The sequence below is a fragment of the Mycteria americana genome, chromosome 11 (assembly GCF_035582795.1).
Source record: "Mycteria americana isolate JAX WOST 10 ecotype Jacksonville Zoo and Gardens chromosome 11, USCA_MyAme_1.0, whole genome shotgun sequence".
Taxonomy (NCBI): domain Eukaryota; kingdom Metazoa; phylum Chordata; class Aves; order Ciconiiformes; family Ciconiidae; genus Mycteria; species Mycteria americana.
The window spans coordinates 15,235,001-15,259,190 of record NC_134375.1 but is presented as its reverse complement, the minus strand read 5'-3'; the positions used below and the strand labels follow the sequence as shown (position 1 = coordinate 15,259,190).

General features: G+C 41.6%; 1 protein-coding gene across 20 annotated transcripts in view; it reads right to left on the bottom strand.

Annotated features, from left to right (window-relative positions):
- Window positions 1-24,190, bottom strand: part of FOXP1 (forkhead box P1) — a 392,035-nt gene that overhangs the window by 14,097 nt on the left and 353,748 nt on the right. For 17 of the 20 annotated variants that reach the window (XM_075514033.1, XM_075514034.1, XM_075514036.1 and 14 more), the window contains 7 exons: window positions 23,360-23,447; window positions 17,191-17,274; window positions 8,306-8,507; window positions 8,120-8,199; window positions 7,374-7,475; window positions 2,614-2,735; window positions 441-510 (listed from right to left, as the gene is read on the bottom strand). In XM_075514033.1, coding sequence (XP_075370148.1) covers window positions 441-510; window positions 2,614-2,735; window positions 7,374-7,475; window positions 8,120-8,199; window positions 8,306-8,507; window positions 17,191-17,274; window positions 23,360-23,447 — 748 coding nt within the window. The remainder of the gene's footprint in view (window positions 1-440; window positions 511-2,613; window positions 2,736-7,373; window positions 7,476-8,119; window positions 8,200-8,305; window positions 8,508-17,190; window positions 17,275-23,359; window positions 23,448-24,190) is intronic. The other 3 variants (XM_075514046.1, XM_075514048.1, XM_075514049.1) reach the window with 1 other exon arrangement.

The window sequence follows — 24,190 nt, the reverse complement described above, 5'->3', positions numbered from 1 at the left end:
ATATGCAAAAATAGCCCTTAAAAGAAAAGGGGGAAAAATGATCTGCTTTCTCTTTAAACCCATGAACAATAGAAGGTCACGTGCCGCAGTATCCTATCATTCAGCACATTAATAGCTGTGCTAGAGTAATTACACTTGTGGTATTTTTGCCTCAAGTGAAATTCTGAAATAAGAGGATGGAAATTATGATACTGCTGATAAATATTAATAAGTGAACTTTTAATTTTTTTGCCACAATATTCAAAATGCTAAGCATCTAGCTAATGCTGAAGCAGCCTGATATGTGTTTGCCTCCAGGGACTATGATGCTTTATGCACTTAAGAAAAAAGTTTAACGGAATTAAAATTTAATATCTAATTAGAGCAAGGCTAATATATTTTGAAATGAGTGGGGAAGACACACGCCTCTGTTGCATATTTGCTACAGTCATTAATCTTACCTGTAAAGCAGCATTGAGAGGTGTGCAGTAGGTGTGGCTGGTCTGTATGTTTTTAATAAGAGAAGGGTTACTGCATAAGAAAAACATAAAAACGAGAGTTAAATGCAACCAACTTCTGTGCGTTTCAAGCATGTAATGCTTCCTCCCACACCAGAAAACTAGAGCTGAGACTGTTTTTCCACACAAATTCTCTTTCATTTCTCTTTTTTTTTTATTTAAAGAAAATATCTGAGTTTTAGGCTACGGTTATCATATTTGCCTTTACTAAATAAGGAACATCATTATCTCTCAACATTACCTCGCCATGTGTTCTACTACCCTGCCTTAGTAGCACATCTTGGCATCTCTGCTCATTTTAGCTGCGTTCAGGAGAAATTCTCCAATATTCGTCGTGCCTGGGAGCCAGTTACCACGTAAAGGTCCATCATGAGGAGGCTATGATCAAAAGCATTGCGGGACATTTTAAATACTACTTCATGCAAATTATTCTCCAAGTCGCTGGCAGCAAAGTCCCTCGCAATGGAGCAGAGGGACTGCGATGAGAGAGGATTCGAGCCACGTTATTTCCTGCCAGGCAAATGGTGAATGGTCCCAGTGAGGGACTGCCTACACCACTGCCCCAAATATTTGGGGTTGTGGGCATGGAGGCATGACAGCAGGTACTGCTGTACTGCAGCGGAATGGTATGGACCACGCAAAACAACGTGGTGCCCTAAAGGCTGTTTTAATAAAAAATATTCTGGTGTGCTATTTTTGACCCTTACTTTAGTCATCTTAAGTTCACGTAAGGGGCCGGATTTGAGGAAAATGAACGCCAAGCATATCTGCTTTCTCTTTAGCAGGCATCTAAATATTACTGGTTCCACCAGAGGGGAAAAAAGAATAAAAAATCATTGAATACAAACTAGATAAAACGTGCTAATGCAAAAAACCTCCAAAAAGTTTTATTGCTCACTGGGCATTTTTATTTTTGTTTTTTCATGGGGGAGTAAATCATGGTGAGATGAGTCTTAACTGAGCCCCTCCCACAGGGACCAGCAAGGATCAGTTGTCCTGGAGAGATGGCCTTCGAGTAAAGGTCAAAGAAAATTGCTTTGGGAACCCCAGGAGTATTTGTGCATGGTTGTTGTAGACACAGGATGGCCTGTTGATTATAATCTTTACAGCTGCTCTCACTGCACTGTCAAACTTTATATAGTTAATTCAGCATTTCTGTCTTATAAGCACCTTACACTATTTCTGATTAAGAGTTGCAAAACAAGGCATACAACTGAAAGCAAAGGAAAATATCAGAATTAAAACTTATCTGAAGCCTTTCCTGGCATATATTTGTCTTCCTGACAGGCCTACAGCAGCATATCTGCACTAGCACGGATAATTATTTTAGTCTACATTGCGCTATAAACAAATGCTGTAACAAACATGTCAAAGTAGAGTTATTACTACAGGCATTTGGATTATCAGAGTAGGACACACAAAATACACGTAACAATCAAAAATTTAGTTTCTTTAGCAGCAAAGGTGATGTCACTATTTCGTGAAATGCAAGTCTACATGAGATGGGTAAATCATGCAAAGCAAAGCAACAGCAGAAAAAAAAAATTAAAGCAAGTAAAAGCTCTTACTGTGCAACAAGCTCGCCAAAGTTTTCATCAGGGCAGTATTTTCGAGGACGGCCTCGTTGAATATGACGGCCACGTTTAAACTCTTCATCATCAACAGTCCAAAAGGACCCAAACTCATCCTCTACTCTGATAAAGCACTTATGCAGTGAGAGGTTGGTGCGAATGGCACCCTGGGACAAGAGCAGCAGCAAAGGAGATGAAGTGGAAACAAAGGGACACGGGATCGGGGACAGAACAGACATCAAATACAGGGAAAAGGAAAAAGAAAATAAAATGCAATAAGCATAAGCAAATGGTTTGTGAGGGTTAATATGCATTGCCACCTAAAAGCTACTAGCATGTGATGCAACAAACACCAAGCAAGCAGGGTCAGGGTACTGGTGGGCATACAAACAGTAGTGATGAGATGTTTGCCTTGGTTTCCCTTAACTGAAACAATGTGAAACCACCTGTGGTTGGTCTAACACCAGCTAGCAGCCAAAAGCCTCTACGTTAAACTGTAAGCATGATCCAAGCTAGGCTAAGAAGTTCAAACATGGTGGACATACCCACTGATCTTTTGTGGCCTTCGTTTTTGGAACTCTAGTTCATCCACTGTCCATACTGCCCCTTTAACGTTTTCTACTCGCACAAAACACTTGTGAAGACTAAGATTATGACGCACTGCATTCTGCAGCAAGTATAAAAGAGAAAACATTCAAAAACTTTCTATGAGAAAATGCTCATCATTGTCCAAGAACAGCAGCACAGTCAGCTTGACAGTCCTCATTTTGTAATGTTAAGCCCCTTCCCCTTCCCCTCCCCGCACCCGCTTGCTTTCCCCAGCTCTTTACATCTTATTTTTGCAAAGACAAAATAAGTATAAAAGCTTAAACCCAAGATTAGAAATTCATGTTATTCTTATCAATTACCCCCAGTGTGAATGAGAACAGCCATCATTTTAAGCATGCATGTTGTATTATACAGCACATTTCATACAGAACACAAGAGGAACATTGCTTAAACATTTTCAAAACAAATATATACACTCTGCAAAGAGAAACTTGTCCTCTCCTGGAAAAGAAAGCCGTTAAAAAGAACAGAAAGGATTTCATGTAAGTATAGACGGCTCAATTTAGCAGAGAGGCACTGGAGCTGGTGTTGCTGCAGTTTCCCACAGCTGGGTTAATGCGAATCAGGTGCTGAACCTCCTTCCACACCCACGGCATGGACCAGGGGCTCGGCAGCACCCCACCGGCCAGCACAGCACTGACTCCTGCCTCCACGGCTTGCTCTTATATGGAAGTTGGCTCCTATTTCTGGCAGACTACTGTACTGACTGATCTGAGCCTCTGCCAAGTGAAAACATGAGGAGGGCTCTCTGAAACAAAGTGATAATATCCCCACAGCTCATCACCCAGAGGGACCCATGCTCATGGCATCTGATGCTCAGATGTCCTCTCTGCAGTTCAGCGCCGGGTAAGGATGAGCCTGGCCAACCCCTCTGACGTGCTCAGACCTTTGCTGAAGCCAGACATAATGAGACACCTTGCTATGTAATGGCAAGCTGTTGGCTTTTCTGTCCCTGCTCCTTCTGAAACAGTGCCGAGAGCCTTGTTATTCCTCAAATGGAGTGCCATGCTCCTTCCCTGTTTTAGGAGTTTTCTGAGCAAATACCCTACTACAAAGCCACTCGAATTTGTACATGGAGCTTGTCCCCAGAGCTGCTGAAAGGGGCTTAGTAAACAGGGAAAACAGAAGAAGCCATTTGCTGAAAATATGCAGGCGAACAAACTCCATCCATCATCACTGGCACCATTGATTTAGTCAATCTGGTTGACTCGTTAGCAGGCACAATGCCAGCCAAACACATGGCCTGGGTCTAGGCAACCAAGAGACTACAATTTTTTTTCTTCCGTCGTCGTCTTTTTTTTTTTTTTAATGAACATCGGGTTTGGATGGTGAAAGGGAGCTCTAATCATGAATGTCTAAATCACTGTGCAAACAAAGGGTACGCACAGAGCATTTGTCATGTAAATTAAGAGGCAGTGGTGTGTGTGCCTGGGAGGGGAAGGCTAACAGTCTTTTGCTACTTTTCCATTTCTCTGCAATCGCTAGCGCAGTCCCCATACCCTATGCCTGGTACAGGGGAAGAGTCAGGGCTTGAAATGCCTTTTCTTAGCAGATGCTTGAGTGCAAATGTGTTTCCTCTGGCTGTAGGTGCCTAATCCCGGCTCTGTGGCAGGGTCCGGGCGCTTCAGCTTTTCCACACTCATCTGCTTGTGAACTGGTGGAAAAATAAAACTTGAATATGCTTTTCTTCTCAGCAAGGCAGAAGTCTAGCAGAAAGTCAACCTGCCCATCAGGGCTGCTTCTTTCTGCCCTTACTTTTTCTCTTTTTATCTTTCAATGATTTTTTTTGTTCCCTCCCACCTCTCCCAGATTTCACTACTTTGACATTTTTGGCAAAATCTCTGATTTTGAGGTGGAAGAAAAACATGCAAATGCCCCTTACGGGCTAAAATCAGCCAGCTCAGCAACTGCTGGTGGGTGCCACACTAGTGCAACCCGACACAGGGCTGCCGACCCACATCTGGGTAACTCAGGCAGTTTCCTGTGAAAATGGGAACACTGTCAAGTCTGGAGCAAAATGTAAGAATAATAACGCTATTTCCCCCCAGTGAAAGCTGATCTTGTAGTTCATACAGCAGTTGATCAAACGCACACAGCAAAGTTCAGTGAAGTGAGTCCTCGGAGTTTGTAAACAGTCTCTAAATACACGGTTGAGCAGAAATATTTGTGTTCTTCTTTAAATAAATTTAATGCCGGAGAAATACTTTACAGTCTGTTCTTGCTCTCTTTAAGTCAATGTGCAATTGATGGTTAAGGCTGCTAGATCAGGCTCTTGCTGAATACATTGAGACAGACAAGCTGAATATTTGCAAGACGTCCATGAAGCGTTGCCCTTGCTTTCTATTTTCCATGTGATCACATATTTAAGGAATTCGTGGCAGACAAAAAATTGTTTTGTTTCCCCTGCCTCTGGATACTTGCTATCTAACAGTTTTATTTGAACAATACCCCAATATTTTGGAGCCACACCTGCAGCCCGTGCCTCATGGCTGTTACTCAGTGCCAGCAAATTACTCCAAAAAATAAAAGCAAACAGACATTGCCTCTGACCTGTCAAAACCAGTTCACAGTGCTCCCCCAGCAATCAGCTTAACAGAAAAATTAGGAGCTATTATTGTAAGATTATATATTTACCTTGTTAAAAATATTTGTATGCAAGCCACTTTTGCCGAAAAATTACCCTGAACATGCTTGAATGTAGTAAATGAAAGGGTTTGTTATTTTAATAACTGCTCAGGCTCTGCTGTACTGCATTTTGGGAGAGAGGTTCATTTTTTAAAGGTCTTTATTCCTGCACTCTTCTGTGTTTTGAAAGAGGGCTCAGGGAAGCTTGCCCACACCAAACCCTGACCCTAAACTTGGGGAACACTGACCCAAATGCCCCCTAAGCATTAGCTGAAGGTGAGCACAAATCAGCATGTATATATTCAAATTATTCTGATTCTGCAATTAGCCCCTTGTTCTTGTTCTGCACCCCATGGGCTTCCCGTCATGCCAATCCAGAGTTGCATTTTCATCCCTGCTGTTCCTGAGGGCTGGCATAAATCTGAGCAGTCTTCAGCACGAAAACCTCTGTTACTTCAAGCAGTTGCCAATTTTACTAGTGCTGGTGGAACTTGGGGCGAAGCTTCTCTTCCTGGGTAGGTGAAGCAGGACCTGGACACCTGCACAAGGTCAAGGAGGAGTCTCTAAATGGCACCTGCCTCCCCGGGACACACGTTGCCCTCCTGCAAGCCCAAGGGTCTGCAGCTCAGCCTCTCTCCTCCTCTGAAGAAGCACACTGTAAGTGCATGTGGCTTCTGGGACTGGATTTTACATGATGCACAAAGCTAATTCCTAAAACTCGCGCCACAGGAGATACGGCCAGGGCTGCCTGCTGCCTTCTTCTACTCCCCCCCTCCACTTCCCTTCCCTTTGCTGCTGGAATTAAATAGGATTTTTACTTCAGCACCCACACCTGCAGCTGCTGAAAAGTCCTACTGGAACCGCTCCAGCAGCAAAAGACAGGCAGGTCTAAAAGGATCTTAAATCAGGGAAAGTTAATTTCCTTTCTGGATAGTAAGGAAGCTGCAAAGTGAAACACTGCTCATGTTTCCAACTGCAGTGAAGAATCAAAGCAGCAATCACGAGACTTTTCCTGAACCTAAGAGCTTCTAGACCAAGGTTGAAAATGTATAAAATTGCACTGAGATCTGAATTGAAAGCAAAACATGCTACTAAAAACTAAGCTAACTTCCAAGGACCGCTTTTAGCTTCATCCGCTGAAGGAATTAATCCTAAATGCAGGCTGAGACAGGAAAAACAGAAAGAGCTGATGAAACAGCATGTATGGGACATATTCACCCTACCTGGTCATTCGAAGTTGTTTGAGAGCACCAGAGCTGTCTAGATTAAGAGAGGCTCAAAGTACCGGGGATGCAATTTTTTGCAGTGATACAAGATCCTATTATTTGATTCATTCATTTGTAATTGCACTAGCTTCAGAAGCCAGTGTGGCTATTATAATGGTATATATAAGGGAAGGAGTGTCCCCCAAAATATAAAATAAAATTAACTCCCCAGACCTCTTATCTCACAATACCTAAGATGGTTATGGTAGGAAATTAAAGTGCCAAACATCAAGTTTATTTTTCTTAAATACAGTTCTTATTGTGGGGCTTGCTTCTTGCATATTATGTTCAATAAGCTTCCGCTGTGTCATTTAAGAAAAAAAAAAGGAAGTTTATAACAGATCTGTGTATGTAGTTGAGAGTCAACTGATTGAGGAAAGAAATCCACTTATCTATAGATCCTAGGAAAAAAGCAGTTGTTGTGATTACAGACTGCATAACTAAAAAGACAAACAGTATATCTTCTACTGACACAATAACTTTACCTCTTTCTTTTTTTTTTTTCCTAATACGTTCCAGCTGAAGGGCTTGAGTTTCACTGCTAGCAGCAACCACACAGAGGAACTCGTGGCATAAACACAGAACATAAAAGCCAATAATGGGGATTCAATTAGTGGCTTCCAAAGGCATAAGAATTTTTCTGCCAAATATCGAATTGTTCCTGCAGATAAGGCACCCAGCGTGTGTCAAAACTGCCGATCCGAATTTTCATGTCCACGTCATTACAATTTGTTATGTCATCAGCAGTATCTATTCTGTACGTGTCAGATATCAAAGGCAAGAGGCACAGGCGGGCTAAGGCTTACCTTCCACGTTGCCGCGTTGCGTCTGAAGTAAGCAAACATTCGCGTGAACCAGTTGTAGATTTCATTTAGTGTTAGCTGTTTTTCTGGAGATTCGAGGATGGCCTTGTGAAGCAAAGTGATTGCAAGATCAGTTATGAGCACACCCGTACAAAATACGCTCACAGTTTTACTTTACCAAATAGAAAAAGGAAAGAAAGGAAGAAAGAAAGAAAGAAAGAAGAGATTTGGAGCAAAAAATCCAAAGGAGGGTTTTCACAATATGAACTAAGATTAATGGCTGCATTTAACAGTTCAATGGCAAAATTCAAAACGGAATTATCTAATTGTTTTGAGTTTTTATTTCTGTTTCCTTACAGAAATATTAATTTATTAGTCATTCATAAAGCAGAATCAAAGAGAAATGCAAAACATTTCACTAGCTGATTAAAGCTCAGTAATTATTTAGAGCTCAGATTAATTCTAGGGATCAGAGATTACTGTAGCTTGTGATAATTGACTTGCCATCTTTAAACAGGCTCATTTTCACTGTTGTGTGAAATGAATTTCCTAATAATCACATCGTATTGTAATACTTAATCAAAAGCAATTATGTTATATATTGCAGTTCTAAAAACCCTTATAGTAAAGGTTTGAGCATTTGAGCACGCTTACATACCAAAGGTTTGAAAATCTATTTAATCCAGAGTATGTGCATATAGGGAGATCTTTTTTTTCTAATTCAAATGCATGTGTTTGGCTCAGCTTACCTGTCTAATTAAAGATGCATACGTGAATGGTGGTCTAACTTCTGCATTCTTATAAAATTCTTGGTTCTGGGCAATATCTGCTAAATAAGAGCAGTTGTTCTGTTATCATCACAGCCTGCCGCTGCCGGGCCGCGGGCAACAGCAAGCCGCCCCACCAAAGGGGCTGCACAACCAGAACCCCTTTACCTGAAGAAATGGGGACGTTGTATTTATCCGAGTACCGCCTCCGGATGGGTCCGACATTGTGCATGCTCGTGGTAGTGATGACCGACGGTCCCTGCGTGACGGGAGTGATGGGCGCAGTCGGGGTGGTGGGAGTATGAGGTAAGCTCTGTGGAGACGCCTCAGATGCGGTCTTGGAAAGCGTGACACTCGATACCAGATTCAGCTGCGGAGGGAAGGACGAGGATTTCGTTAAAAATGGCATTTCTGGCTAATTAAGGGCTGCAGAGAAAATTCTCGATAATGGAGTCTTCCTCAGTTCAAAGCAGACAACACAGCCTGAGCGCTTGCTTCAGCACAAAGTGCTGTTGTAACATCTCCATTAGGAGCCAATAAAAGGAAATAAATATATACATTTTGGAATAGATTTAAAACAAGAATAATGTAGCCTGCTGCCAGAACTACAAATCATGGATTTTTATCTAAATCTTAAAACAAGATCTCACACAGTACATAATCATTTTAATGTTTTATTTTAGTTCCATTGTTTCACAGTCTAAACCCCACACATCTCTTATTTCCATGCTATCATTATGCATGGCTTCTAATCAGTCTTCTTGGGTATTTCATTGAAGGCATCAGGCTTAAAATAAAAGGCAGGACTTTCCTAGGGACGTACTAGGGAGAAATGCAATCTCTCTCTTCAGCATTTGGGCCTTTTTTTTCCCCTCTGTTCATCCATTTTAAAAGCAAAGCCCAGAGTAGGTTAACGCTGGAATAATCTAATTAATCACACTGTATGAAATACTACAAGCATTCAGCCCAGCAGAAGTGGCACCACTCTTTTTTGTCTCCTAGGACAGAAGGCATCAGCGTTACCTGCACGAAGCCCAGCCCCGGACAAATGGCAGCTTGCCACAGCAGGCTGTAAAACACAACTGCCTCTAGGATTGTGTATCAAACCCAGCCCCATCTCAAGTGTTTTCGATACACAACCCTATTTATATAACTAGCATCCACATTCCTCCCCGACTCTTTCTTTTTGCCCTACAACGTCCTTTGAAAGATGATGCTCTGTCTCAATAGGTCACTCCTGCTGGAGTATTTTAAACAAACAATCCAATCTCTTAACTACAACATCAGAAAAGACGACTGAGAAAAAGGCTCTTTGACTACTTCCACGTTTCCTTCCCTTAGGCGGTTTTGTGAATAATATTGGTGAAATCCTGACCCCATTGAAGTCGGTAGCAAAATTCCTACTGAATTTAACAGGGCCAGAATTTTACAACTTTTGTTCGTGATTAAAATTCCTTTTTGCTGGACATTAAACCTTTTCATATGAAGGCAAGGCGCACTACTCAGCTATGGCCCGAAACATCTCATGTTTATCCATAAGGCACTGTATTAATTTTCCTCGTATGAAAGTATCCAGATAAGAAAACCCCTATTAGCATCCCTCATATGACTTAATAGCCACAAATAATGTTTCTTTAAAAAAATAATGGGACTTATCCAAAACAAAGGTAGGAGAATATAAAGGGCTCTAATATTACAGAAAGGATACCAACACAAAAAGCCCATTGCCCACAGAAAGGGTGCAGCTGAGGGACAGATAATTGTCATTGCTTTTCCCTCCCAACAGTGAGACAGAGCAAGCTGAGGGAAGCCCCAGCCACAAACGCCCAGCGCAGCCCAGGGCTGTATGGCCGCAATGGTGCACCGGCAGCTCAAACACTGCTCCAAGGAAAGGAGGTGGTGAGCAAACACCCATCTTTCTGTGCAGGTGCTCATAAACGATGCTTTGCCTTCCAGTGGGAAACGTTTAACACTTTGTGGCGAAGCCGGACAGTGCGAACCCAGCAAGGGATTGTGAAAGGTGGTGAAGCATGGGTATTGACTTCCCAGAGACTCCCACACCGGTGTAAACTGCTAAATACAACCTGGAGGTGAGCACGCCTGTTCAAACCCCCATGGTGGTGGGCACTGCCGCCGACAAGAGCCCGGTCCGCTTGTTGACTGGCATGATTTAAGGACACTGATTAGGGACACGTATATAGTAATGTCTCCCTGTTATCCATCTATCCATCTATTACATACGATAAAAGGACCAGTGACGATAATAATAGTACAACTGACAGGTCTCACCATGAAATTAAATCTACTGTATTTTATCTCAGTTTCTAAATGGACATTTTAACAGTCCAATAACTGCAAGCAAATCTGCATCAATTTTCAGTGCCTGTCTCTAGCGCAGGCTCAGCAGCCGGGCCCTCCTGTTGGAAAGATCACTGCTCGTGCTTCATCATTACAGCTCCAACTACTCCATTTCAAAAGAGTCCCCTTCCTTTTTTAGTGTGTAAAAACTTAACATTTAATCTGTTTCTACTAGGAAACTGCAAGAAAGGATCCACAAAGGTCAGTGTTCCCTGCTTAAAGAATTTGAATCGAGTTAAATTTCTTTAGGCTTTTCAGGGTAGGTAGCAACTAGGAATAAACACAGAAGACGACGAGCAAAGGGGGGGGCTTTAACAGGCTTGACAAATGACACTGTGATTCACACCCACTGCTGGGCTGCCACTAATAAGCTACAGAGGAAGCAGCCAATCTCAGCTAATTACCAGATAAAATTGTATTGTAAGGACTCTAATTAGGAGATGCTTATGGAGGTGATCTAATGATTAAACGCTGCATCCGAGTGACCCCACCATCAATGTGCAGTGGTGCAAGATGTCACTGGAATATTTTGTAGAAACAGTAATTTTATTTCAAGGAGGGGAGGCAGTAATATTTGTAATAATGGCTATGAGGTAAACTAATTAAAAGACAGTTCCTAAAGGAAGACTGTGGCTTTGAGCAGCTGTGGCCGTTCCAAAACAAAGTGCCAAATCTCAACAGAGGAGCTGCAGTCAAGTGGAAAATTTCTGCCTGACCTCTGCTCTCACTATTAATTTGCAGGAAAACTAATGACACATATACATATTCCCACAAAATTGTTCTAATTGCTAATTTACCAAAGGAGCCCAGTTTCCAAATTAAACATGACTGCAGTCTGTGAGGAAAGAGAGAACAAAAAGCTGGAACGCAGCGAGTCTGCTGCGTTTCACCTCCGACGACCATTTGTGAGCCTGAACCAACAAGTTAATGAAACACGACCTTGTCGATCGCTAGCGAAGTTTTTCCTTTTTCCGTGTTTTATTTGATGACACTCTCTCTTCTTCCAGCCAGGGTCTGATCCCTGCTGATGCTGTTACCAAAACACAAGCTAGGGTAAGAGAGGAGAGGGCTGCGCTCCCTCTGCAGACCTTCGCTGTGGCTTTCTTTGTTGCATCTATAGCGCAAACGCTGAAAAACCAGTTGTGAATTAGAGCAGAATAACAAATTATGAATGGTGTTGGTTTTGTTGCCATCTTGAAGTATTAATCGGAATGGTAAACTATTAAATCTTAATACTGGCGGTCAATTAGAAACGTGAAAGCGCCCATGGATGATTGTGCAGGGCAAAGATCAGGGAGGAACCAGGCTGGGAGGGTTTCTTTTCCTGATGGAAACTCCACACGGTTTCTCCCTGTTTGCATTTTCTATTTAAAAACAAGTTACTATGATTAGAAAAGTTGTTCGTGTTGGTATTTTGCAAACAGCCTGTTTCCCACATATCATAATTTTTGGATGAGGTATCATTGCTGTCAGAGGGGAGGGAGCCTAAGTCACAGCATTAGCACTGTAATGAGCAAGAACTCCTGCATTGAAATAAGGCACAACGTGGGGCACTCTCCAAGTACGCTGGAGAGTGCAGCCCTTGCACCAAAGAGTTAAATGTTTTTGTAATGTTTGTACTGGGCATGGGGGGAGGGAGGATTTCCTCCAGTCTTTAAAAAACAAACACAAAACCCCCCCAAAAACAAGAAAGGAAAAAAAAACCCCACAGAAAAACCACCAAAACCCACAAGTCTTAAGTCCTAAAATTCTGCAAATTCAATTACTGAACCTTGTTGGGTGCTTTGTTCAGTTTTGGTTTTTGAGAACATTTCCTCATACTGTTTTAACTTAATCATAAATGCCATAATTCTTTCAGTGTTCAATATCCTGCTTAGGATTTTATTATTAACCTTCCCTTTCAAGAAATAGTCATGTCTTCCTATTAAAGGTGAAGACTGAGTCATTTTCTTTTTTTTTCTTTAGATATAAACAAGGCAGAGAGGTAACCCTCCTTCATCCTGTAAAATAGATTTCCAGTAAGTGGCTCTCCCAGCAGGGCTAAGTCTGATTTCTTTTTGTGTAAACATTTTACATGATAATAATGGCTGCACATAAAAAAGCCCCTGAAACTCCTTTAAAAGAAAAAAAAGAAAAAAAGATATATATATATTTCTAAGTGTCACAGTGGGGCCATCCCCACTGCTGCAAGGCAGTGACTTGTCTGCGATGGATGCTGCCACTCCAGTCCCAACTAGGGCTGAGGATTTATCTGCACTGAGTTCCTGGGACCGAAACACTCTGGAGCAGAGACTCCTTTTCTTGACACTGAGGGTGGGAGAGAAAGCTAATGCTGGGCCTAAAACTTTGTTAAATGCTGTGTCTTCCTCTCCTGTTTCAGCCTGGACACATTAGTGTATTAGATGCAGAGCCTGGCAGGCAGCAATCACTTAGCAGGTGTTGTTATTGGCAGGAATACGAAGGAAACCGAAGCTGAGGAGTAAGACTTAATGAAAACCAGTATATAAAAACAGCTTTTGTTGTGCTTGAGAATCTCTCTTTATTGCTGCGTATCGTTATTTTTTCAAACTATAAAGTACAGCTACAGCAGCTAAAATGCTCAGTCATTACCTCAACAGTTAAAAGACTTTTTTTTTTTTTTTAATGCTTTGTTATTACAGTTGCTAAAAACAGTATTTCAAAACAATCGTAACTGCTATGGTTAGGGTAAAAAAATACATTAAAGAAGGGATATCTAACAGTGCATTTTATTTGAAGTGCCAAAAGTTTCCTTAAAAGTTTTCTGTCTATTTTTAAAAGATGGCTATAGCACCTAGCATGCAGAATTACTTGCTGGTTGATGCTTTTTCCTTTTCCTTCCCTTCCTATGAACTTTGACATAAGTTAATTCCCCAAAAGAAAGCGCATTTCCATTTCAACCTATTATGCTGATCACTAACACCAATGAAAATACCATGTAAGGGAAGGTATCTTAATAGCAAATCCAGAATGAAAATTCTTCAGAAACTGTTGTTCTGGCTTTTGTGTTGTGTGGTTTGGGGGTTTTTTTGTTTGGTTTTTTTTTTTTTTTTTTTTTTTAACCTTGAAAAAAATTCACCTTACAAAAATATATCACAGAGTATTCCTTCACAGACAGCTTTCTTCTCACTTTATTCAGGCCTTTAGTCTCACAAAAACAAGACATGTAGCCGTAATAGGAACAACTTTGCGTGCTCCAAGCGTTGTGAGATACTTCCTTTTTCTTTCAAAGCACTGCACCATTGGGCATTTTAATTATAAAGTTGGACATTTCTAAAGAAGGCACTTAGCACTGCCCCAACTCGTGATGTGGTCTCCTTCCCTAGCCCCTGCCTGTCTGCCCAGCAGTTCCTCAGGCGCAGGGGAAGAGCTGCCCTTCGCAGTACACCAGACATCAACAGCGACCTCCCCATATACGTACCTATCTGCCAACGATTTAGGCCATCCACAGCTACACTACGTAATAACATGTTTCAATGTCATCGGCTTTAATAGGACTAAAGAGCTTTATTGAACAGATATCTTGGTGGACTGGTGTAGTGAAATGCACAGGCCACTCCACCGCCCTTCCCAAGGTCAAAATTACTGGAAGGAGCTAAAGCCACCCGACAGTAGGGATGTGATGGATGGACATGGCTAGACTGGACAAGCAATCCTTCCCTGAAGCTCAGTGAGTTTTGAATCGATTCACAACCACCAAGAACCTGGCTGTGGTCCAACCAGTCCAAAACCACCTGCTCAAGATGCTGCCTGAAGCCCAAAAGGGAAAGACGGTACCAATGGTCAGTGTGGATTACAAATGGCATATGGTTTACACAGACGCTCAGTCACCAATTTTACCTGCCAGTAAAAAATAGTTTAAAAACAAGCATTAAGATCCTTTAAGCAGAATAAAAACATTCCTCAGTCATGAAAAGGCTGTAATTTTAAATCTCGATTCACTGCTATGTTTGGATTCGCAGCCGCTCTTTCCCTTAAAATCACCGATGTACCGTAATATATTAATTCTAACATACACCTTGCATTAGTTATGTTGGCAAAAAAAAAATTAATTACTGGATGTAAAGAATACTTTGCACTGCAATAATGGTCATCAGATCTTTTTACCAAAGTCCTATCCCACTGAGTTGAAAGGACTAGGGTCTAGCACAGTCTATGCAGTGCCCGTGTGTTTTTTTCACTAGGAAAGCACAATTTATGCAAAACACTATACTTCTACATTTTATAATTAATTTTCAAATGCTTCACCTATACATATTTTAATAATTTCTGATTTATCAGATGGTATCTATAATAAATTTTTCTATATTTCAATAAATGAAAAGAAGGCAGTTTCAATCCAACAACAGAGTGCCACACAATATAGGCCTGTCAGGCACCAATTTTTACTTCTAACATGTAAGTTAAAGGATAAGGAATTTATAATGCTGCCTGTGAACGAAACCACTTTTCATACACAAATGTGATCTTTTTTTTTCCAAAGGGTAATACAACAGTACATTTACATAAACTAATCCAAACAATCTATGTATTTGACAATGGCAAACCTCACACAGACTGCCTATTGTTGGTTTACATCTTGGAGTTCTTTATGTTGGCTTGTAACACTGCTCTAGCTGTCAAAGGTTTGACTTGGACTCTAAATAAATGGTTATAGAAGTGCTGTGCAGCGATATTGGACTTCTTTGCAAAAGAAAACCTGCTGTGTATGAATTCAAAAGCTATTAATTTTTCAGTCAAAAATATTCATGCCTATTTCTTTTAATAAAGAAACACTGTGCTGAGCAACTGAGAGATAATGTTGACTAGTGGTACAGAATTTTCAATAGAGCAGTTAAAAATAAATTTAGTAGGAGGTCCCCAACAAAGCTATAATTTTCCAGAATGTAAAACATTTTTAATACTAATCAAGACAGCCCTTTTCCCCCTGCGTTCACTTTTTTCCCTTTTTTTTCTTTTTTCCCCCCACTGCTTTTCCCTGTTTATTAGCTGTTAACACTAATCTTCCTGGCGACACCGCCTGGTATCTCCGTAGCCTACAACACCCGTGAAAGCTTCCTGCCCTCCGCGGCTGAGCATCGATCACGAGCTGCCTTGCCAAACGCTGCTTGCCTTCTTACGATTTCCTCCTTTAGTTTTTAATCCTTCCTCCTGAGGGGCACTGCTGTTATGAAAGGCCTCAAGGCAGAGTGCTTTGAGACTCCCAGATTATTCCGCTGTTTTAATTTTTAATCCAGTAAGAGCTATAGAAACCAAACCTCCTCCCCATTCTGTTGGGTCTACATACTTTGCCAACAATGCGCTGAAGCATTTGCATTCAGGCTGAGATGGATGCGAGGAACTAGAAGAATGCTATTTTTATAGACGCTGTAAGTAGGTTCTACTCTAGAGGGCTGGTATCCACCAGATCAAGCAATTTTTGGCATCTCAACAGCTTAAATGGAAGGGTTTATACCTACCACTCAACTCACTCCAAGAAGGCACCGAAATTTCCTGTTGACTTTGACATCTGCTCCAGTGTTGCTGAATAGCCTGCAATTTTCTGTCTAGTAGCCTCCCTATGCACTTCTGCAGCCATTTATTTTCAACTACATGGAAACTGAGAAATCCTTTTCTAGTAAAAATGGGTGCGCGAAGTGTTTAATGATTTTATGTTCTCTATCTGTAATGTGTTCTGTTTCAGACATTAATTTTGTCTACCAACTGCATCTTGGCAGGCTACCATATTTGCTGGGTTAATAGTCTGACTCCTTTTTATTTCTATCACCATAAATCACACATATATGGGTGTATGTTTGCTTTATTTATAGAAAAAAAATCAGTCAAAACAGATAAACCAATACTTTGTCATTATGCTGCATCATTGCATATTGATTAAAATTGCTAGTACTAACTATAGATTGTCAACGCTCAATTAATTTTCACACAATGACTCAAAGCAAAATCAAATAAAGCCAGTGTACCTTTAAATCTTACAAATCTTAAAATCAAGAAGCAAAGCACTCTCTCCATTTTGAACAATCACTGGAAGCTCTGAGGAACATTTTCAGCATTAAGAGGTTGGGAGAAAACAACAGCTGAAAAAAAGTAATTTTGGTCAGGGAACGAGATGGTGGATTTGCCTGGGTTTGAGAGTACACAGGAGTTGCCTTGGGCTGCAAAGCCACTTGCTTCCCCCGCATCCCCTTTCTAAAAGGGCAATCTGGGGCAGAGAAGGTTTCCCTTCTCAGTTTCAACAGTGTAAAACCTGATACTGGGTAACCGCGATTATCATCAAAACGTGCAGCTAGAATCTCTTCTACTGTAAATGTCTGTCAGACAGGGAGAAAGCAAAATAAATACACTAAATATAATTTAATTACATCTCCTTCCTAACACTTCCTAAGATTTCATGCAAGTCGGACTGATGCAAAGTGACTTACAGGCTAGTACGTGAGGCCAGAGAAAGGCCCAATGCATCAGCTTTAGAGCAAAACTTCTTTAAAACTCCCTGACCAGAGGGGGGGGACGACACCCGGGTGCCTGGGGCAGTGCCTCCTGCAAAGCAGTGCTTTGCATCTCCTCACCGCGACCGGCTCCTAAGCAGGCCACACTTTGCATCAAGTGCTCCGGTGGAGAACAGGAAAGAGAGGTTTCTTGTGAGGTTTTGTTTGCTTTCGGCACAGTTCAGTACTTACGGGCTGAGGGGTGGCTTTTGGTTCAGTTGACTTCACATGCAGGTGTGTCATCATGGCTTGCAGGCGCTCTTTATCTTTTGCAAGCTGAAAGGGGGGAAAAAATATCCTCTGTTACTCATACGAATAAAACCCAGCCTCTGCTTATTCCTAATTAAACAGCTGGCACCAAGGCATGAGACAGAAGAGTTTTATTGCTGAGTAGTTTGGAAATTGTATACGGTCTATTCGTGAGGTAAAGCTAACGCGTGGTGCTGGGTGTCACTATTTCCCAAAGCAAAATGCATTAGCCCTTGAGTGAGAAGAGCTAGACCTGCCGGCACCAAGAGCTTCACTCTAGCCCTGACAGCTAAAAGACAACAGTGAATCATGTTTATTAACCAGCCCCACTCCAGCTCAGGAGGCGCAGCAGAAAGCAAGCAAGGCAGCGGCCCTGAGATGCGTTTGCCTCCTTTCAGACCAGAAAACAAGTGGCATAAATGGACCGTGGCTTTTACGTCACGTACAGGCTTTGCAGCATGTGCAGCGAGCGCAGAGACAGCGGTGGTTAAACCACACGAGGCACCTCCACAGGGCATGGTGGGCGGCCTCGTCTCTAGAAAACGCCCTGCTTTTCCTTGAGAAGGTGGCACAGCCCCTCGGTGGGTCACCCTGGGCAGCCAGGCTGGGAACCCAAGCAAGGGCACCCTGAGCGTGGGGCAGGAGCAGCAGTGTGAGTTGCCAGCATCCCTTTGGCATACGCCTGAGGGCAGCAGGGTGGGAAAGGCTAACACACCCCAGAGCCCTCATCTCGGAGCACACAACGCCACAGGACTGATGCTTTCACCCTTTCTCATCAGTCCCATCATGCCCACAAGTTGGGGCAAAGCTCCTGCTCTGTGTGTTTCTTGCATTTTTTGGTTAAGATCTGCACCAGGCCACAGCTGGTGTCTCGGGATCACACCGTATGCATCCTTGGCCAGGATGGCTTCCCAATGCACTTCAATGCACTGGACAGACACTAAATCTCATTATTTTTGGAAATGAAATTTTTTGTATGTGCAAATAGGACTTTTTCCAGCTGCTCTTCAAAAAAAAAAATACAGTGGAAAGATATTAAGAAATAATACTAATGAAAAAGGGGTGTTATTAACCTACATGCCCAACATACAGGCTCCTGTTTCCAGCAGGACTTGGATCAGGTTCTTGCAAATGACAATTTTTGCAGAGCTGAGTTTTTGCTTTAGACAAGCCAGATTCCTGGTGCCAAGAGGAGAACTGTGCTCGCATTCCAGCAAAACTTTAAACAACCTGCCCACCTTATCACCATCATCTGTTTGTAGCAGTAAAGTTGGGCTAAGTGTATATAAAAGGTGACTTGGTCATAAATCCCCATTCATAACCTTACAGTCAAGGTTGTCTTGCTCTTCGCAAGGCGAGGGGTTTCTGACCATGCCAGAAAGGCGTCATGATGGGATAAAACTTGGCACACAGGTTTCCAAGACAGGAATTAAATAAAGGGAAAAATGGTGTCACCACTGTGTGCTCTGGAAGTGCAAAAGCAAAAATCACTGGGCTTTTCAAACAGCTGCTCTTTTCTTGGTCAAAAATCTCAATGGCAAGAGAGAAAACCTGACACTTACAGCAGATCTCCTGCAATCTCCTCACCAGATCTGTGCTGGACTTCACAGAAGAGCCAAAGGGCAGCAACAGGCTCTTATCGTAGCACGGCAGTAGAAACTTCTCCCTCTGAGAGTCCTCTGAGGACCTCTTCAGAGAAAGGAGAGGTGTCACCCTGCAGCTGCCGTGCTTCACACAAAACAACTTAAAACCGAGAAATAGTTGCACTCTCAGTGCAGCTCTGTTGTGCAATCCCTCATTTGTAGCAGTCGCTGGGCACACAGGCTGCTTGGTGGGGTCATCTGTGCGTTACATTTTGGTCTGCAGGCTACTGCAGAAGAACAACATCTTCCAGCCAAAATAAATAAAAGGCAGGCACCTGAAAGCTTCCTGCCTGCACCAGCGTGGCGGCAGGAGGCAAAGGCACCTGGGCAGCATGGGGCACACCCTGCAGGGCTTCCTCCGGGCCCCCTCGGCGAAACGGAGCAGTGCACCTCCCTCCGAACAGCCGGGGTCCTTGTTTGTAGTGTTTTCACTCATCATCTTAGCAATGCTTTTAACGCCGTTTCTGGTGGATGGAGGTTATTAAAGATCCTCTCGACATTTCAGGCAGACACACGCTAGCATTTTGTCATAGTCTAGGAATTCAAACACTCACCCAGTTAGGCAGGAGTTTAAATTATGAAAAATAGAGGTCTCTCAGTTTCAAAGCACTGAAGAGAAGTAAAAAAATCTGAAGAATTTCTTTAAACTGTTTTTTCCTTAGGTCAGGAAGCAGTAGTGATATGAAACTAGAATGTCACTAGTAGCCCCTCCGGTCATTGGGGTCATACAAAAGAAGCCATGAGGGCTTGCTTGGCCACCAATGGGAGCAAATTCTCACTGGTGGCACTCACTGGAGTGCAGATGGTCCAGAAATGGGGATTATTAACAGACATGCAGGAAAATGCTCTCGATCTACTGATAGTGTTCTTGGACAAGGACTGTTCTGCCACGTACGAAAGGATCTGCTCTGTAGAGAGGGTCTGAGGACTATAATGAAGTCCCATCTGAAGTCTAATTATTTTTTCCTATATCCATTTGGAAAGCTCTGCATGGTGGGAATCTTCAGATGGCCGCCCAGTTCTTCATGATAAACCTGATTTTGTGAAGTCTCCCTCACCTCTGTGGGGTACAACCATGATGTAGGTGCCTAACTGTGGTTCAACAGAAAACACATTCAGAGCAAGGTACATGCTTTGCAAACTTGGACACCAAGACACATGCCTCGCCCCAGAGAGGTTAAATCCTAAAACTACACAGATAGGAAAGGCAGGAGAGGGAAGGCACAGAAAGCACAGGCCAGAAGGGGCTTAAGGCGAGGGGGCAGCACGGGAGTCTGGCGACCAAGGAGCAAGAGAGAAGGCATTAGGCACAGATGATGGAGAAATTGCACAGGAGGAAAAACAGACAGAAAATAAGGGCAAGGAGCAGGAATGTGAAAATGGAAACCCAGCGAGGGCATTCAACAGGAGTAACGTGGCCACATCAACAGGAAGAGGAGATCACTTCAGCAGCAGGATTTTGGACAGACCAAGGACAAAGGAGAAGGAAGCCAGTCATGGGCAATGCAAGAGACAACCAAGATGCAGCCTCTTCCCTCCCATTACGTGCCTAGTTAGGCTGCACACTAGAAAGGTTTAGGATTCACTTTTCAAGAGTATCAATGGATGCTTTAGGAAAACAGGCGCAAGCAATGTTTTCACTACGCTGAAAATGGCCAGCTGTCTTAATTTCCTCCCATTAGGAGATACTTTTTTAAACTTATCGTAGCTTTGTTGCTGTCGTGAAATGTTTCTCCGCTCAGAGGTGGTGCTGCAAAATGAATGTCCTATTCCAGCTAAGAACTAGCTAAGTATAGGGATATGTTCCTGTGTTTGCATTTTACCCAGCAGCCCAATTCTCACTATTTATAATGGCAACAAATGATCATGTCAAGATGGTTTAAACAAAGTGAAATACGAGAAGATCTCTACCTTGTCTGTGATATTTTAAGTATGTTTGTGATGGAAATGCTGAGACCAAAGCTTCGAGATACTTCTGCAAAGGGGCGTTTGCAATCAAACACAAAACAGATCTGACCTGTTTTTTTCAAAAAGTTCATTTAAAAATTACTTTCTTTAAAAGACATTACACTTAACTCTGTCTATGACACTGATAAAACTATCGTGCGTAAAATAAATAAGAGCATAAAAAAAGAAAGGCTTGCATTGGGATCCATCACACTCAAAACCTGAAGCGGATCCCTCAGGTGGAATGAATTTGTTAAATTCTACCCCTACCTTGATGGGGCTGTACATGCATGAAATGGTGCAGCATTTAGATCTTGCTATGGTGTTGGACCCTGAACAGCATGTGATACTTCATAGCTCTACTGAAAGACAAAACTTCTCCTCAGTGCTGAGCACCGCGGGTCAAGTGGGAAAGGCTATGGGTCCATCTTCTATCTAGCGCACAAAACTCAAACAGTTGGCCACAGGTCTTGTTGTCACCACTCTGTTGGTAACTGCTCCATTGCAGGAGTAGCAGGTCAATGGTCTTAGTCCCTGCTCCTGCTGCAGCACGTTGGGTGCTGCAGACCACACCACTGAAACCCTGCTATTGGGCCAGACTTTTGTTTTATTATGGTTCTGTGCAAAAACAGGTCACAGCCAAACAAACTAGGTACTGGAGGACAAATCCTCGTACATATTTAGGCAGATTTTTTTTAAAGTATTAGAGGACTGATACACAGGAAGAAAGGAGAGGGAGAAGAGGGGAGTTACAGGTACATTTTGGAAGCAGGGCCACCCTCCTCCTCCACCTATCCTTGCTGGCCAATGCATAGATGGTCTCACTGTTATCAACATCCCTGTCTAAATTAAGCCTCCACTTCATCCTATCTACTGTGCTAGTATGAGTGTTAAAAACAAATCCAGAACTTTCTGGCTCTCACACCACTTCGAAATTATGTTTTTGTCTTGGGAACCTTATACTGCCTTCCCATGCAATGACTCTAAGCTAAGAGGTATTCCCCAGCACTAAACGGCTGTGAAGCTGTAACTATTAGTCACTTATAACAATTAGTACAATGCACCGCTGATAAATCTTTCAAAAATATTATCATATTATCAAGGGCTTATGGAGAGATGGTAACCAAGTATCATCTCTGTCCTGTCCAACTGTTAACATAGGGCATCCTCCTGTAGTTCCAGGCACAGCCATTCCCACCGACTGCAGGAGAGAAGGATTAATGCTTTTCAAGCTAACTGTAACTGAAGAATCTAGATTTACCTTCAGCCTGAATATTACTGCATCTTGGTAAAAGATTATCTCATATCTCAGTTTACCAGGAAGACTGCAGATTTTTTTTTTGCCCCATAATTCCCGAGAAACTTGTTAAAATAACAGACCGTTTCTCATAACATTTTCTGCAAGACTCTGATATTTTATGACTGGTAGTTTGATTTTTATAAAACTTGTATTAAAATAGTTTATATTGCTTCAACTAATAGTGAAAGAGTGTCATGACCAGCGTGTTCCTGAAAGTAAAATTTAGGAAATATCTATGAAAGAAAAAGGGTAATTTGTAAGATAAGAAGATAAAAGGCATTTTTTTAAATGCTTATCTTGAAAAGTAACAACAAGAAGTTTAAGTGTGTTTTTGCTGATTTTTCTCTCCAACTATTTGAAGCTATAAATGACTTAACTCAGTAAAATTCCAAATGTAATTATCTTCTGTACTTAGCCCAAGGCTTTCCATATATCTCTACGCTGCTGTCTTGCATACAAAATAGGTTTTTCAATAGCTGGTAACTATATAATGTACAACATTGTTTTAATTTCCCCTTCTTTGCTAACCTCTTGCCTACACACAGACACACTGTCAAAGCTGCCCAGCCAGAGCAGCGAGGTGCAGGGAGACAGAAGGGACTCAAAAGCATTCGGAAAGGCAGTTACACAAACAGGTCATACCTTTGCATCACATTCAGTATATTCCAATTTACCCCCTTTTGGCACTTTCAAAAAAATTATTTGCTACAAATGGCAAAAAATAGTAGTAGTAGTAGTAGCAGCAGTAGTAGTAGTAGTAGTAGTAGTAGTAGTAGTAATAATAATAATAATAATAATAATAATAATAATAATAATAATACATGGAGAGTATTAGTATATGAAAGACCACAAAACAAGCCAGGTCATGCAGCGTTTTGAAATAAACATCAACCATTTCCCCCGTGTACCAACAACTCTAAATGAAGGGGACCATATTCCACTTGCCCCCCTCCGCCCCCCGGGTGAGTATAAAAAGCATTAGATACATACTGATGGATTTCCAATCAGTCAGCCTGTTTAAGTTTCCTATTTCTTTTCAAGTTACGGTTTAGAAAAGAGGAAATGAAGCTGCAGTTTCTTTTGACGGTTTTTAAAACTACTACAAGAAGGTTTTGAAAGCTGGTTTTCAATCATAGGGGGAAAAGCAGAACTCATTTTTTATTGCTGTCGAGAATTGGATTTGATTAATACTGAGGTAATATTAAAATAAATTTTATTTTACCTGTAGCTCTAACTGCTGTACAACCTGCATTTGTACTCTACATTGGGCTGTACTTCTATCATCCAGCGCATGCTCACTGTTGAGATGTCTGTAACAATACACAGAAAATCATTAAGTGAAATGGATAAACAAAAAGGAAAAAGTAGTTACCAGGATGAATAAGCAATCTGAATGTTATCCAGCAGGTCTTCATCAGTATCTGAGACTTTTAAGATCATTTTAAATTTTTTTTTTTTTCCTCTGTCCTGCTTTGGCTTGTGTATCTTCCCATCACTCACTACATCTTAAGCACATTTTTTCAGAAGAAGGCTCATTTGTATATAAGAGAAATTTTGCAGAACAGTTGTTTTTCCTCCATTAGGTAAATGAAAGCGAGATCAAGAAATTGTAGTAAAATAATTTCATATATGATTCCGTATTACTTGACTATAAGATGCTGGATATATCTAAATGGACACATGCAATACATGAATAATTAAATCCCATAGAACCCTCATGTTTATGTGATTAAAAATAAAATAAAATACATGATTGTGTAAAGAACAAAAAACCACATAAAATTTGGTGTATAAGTATGTGCAAAATATGTACCAATAAAAGAGAGAAAAATACAGACAGTTACTGTAAAACAAATCTTTTTCATCCAAAAGAAACAAAAAGTCATCCAGAACACTAGAACAGCTGGAATTCAAGGTTTATTGTAGCATGTGTTCTGAAGAACTTCCCCCATGCAAATGTTAAAATAAATTTAAAAAAAATAAAACCTTTAAAATAAAACTGCTCTAAGGCTCAGACTAAAGCTATGTTTTGGGGCTAGTACCTTCACAGAAG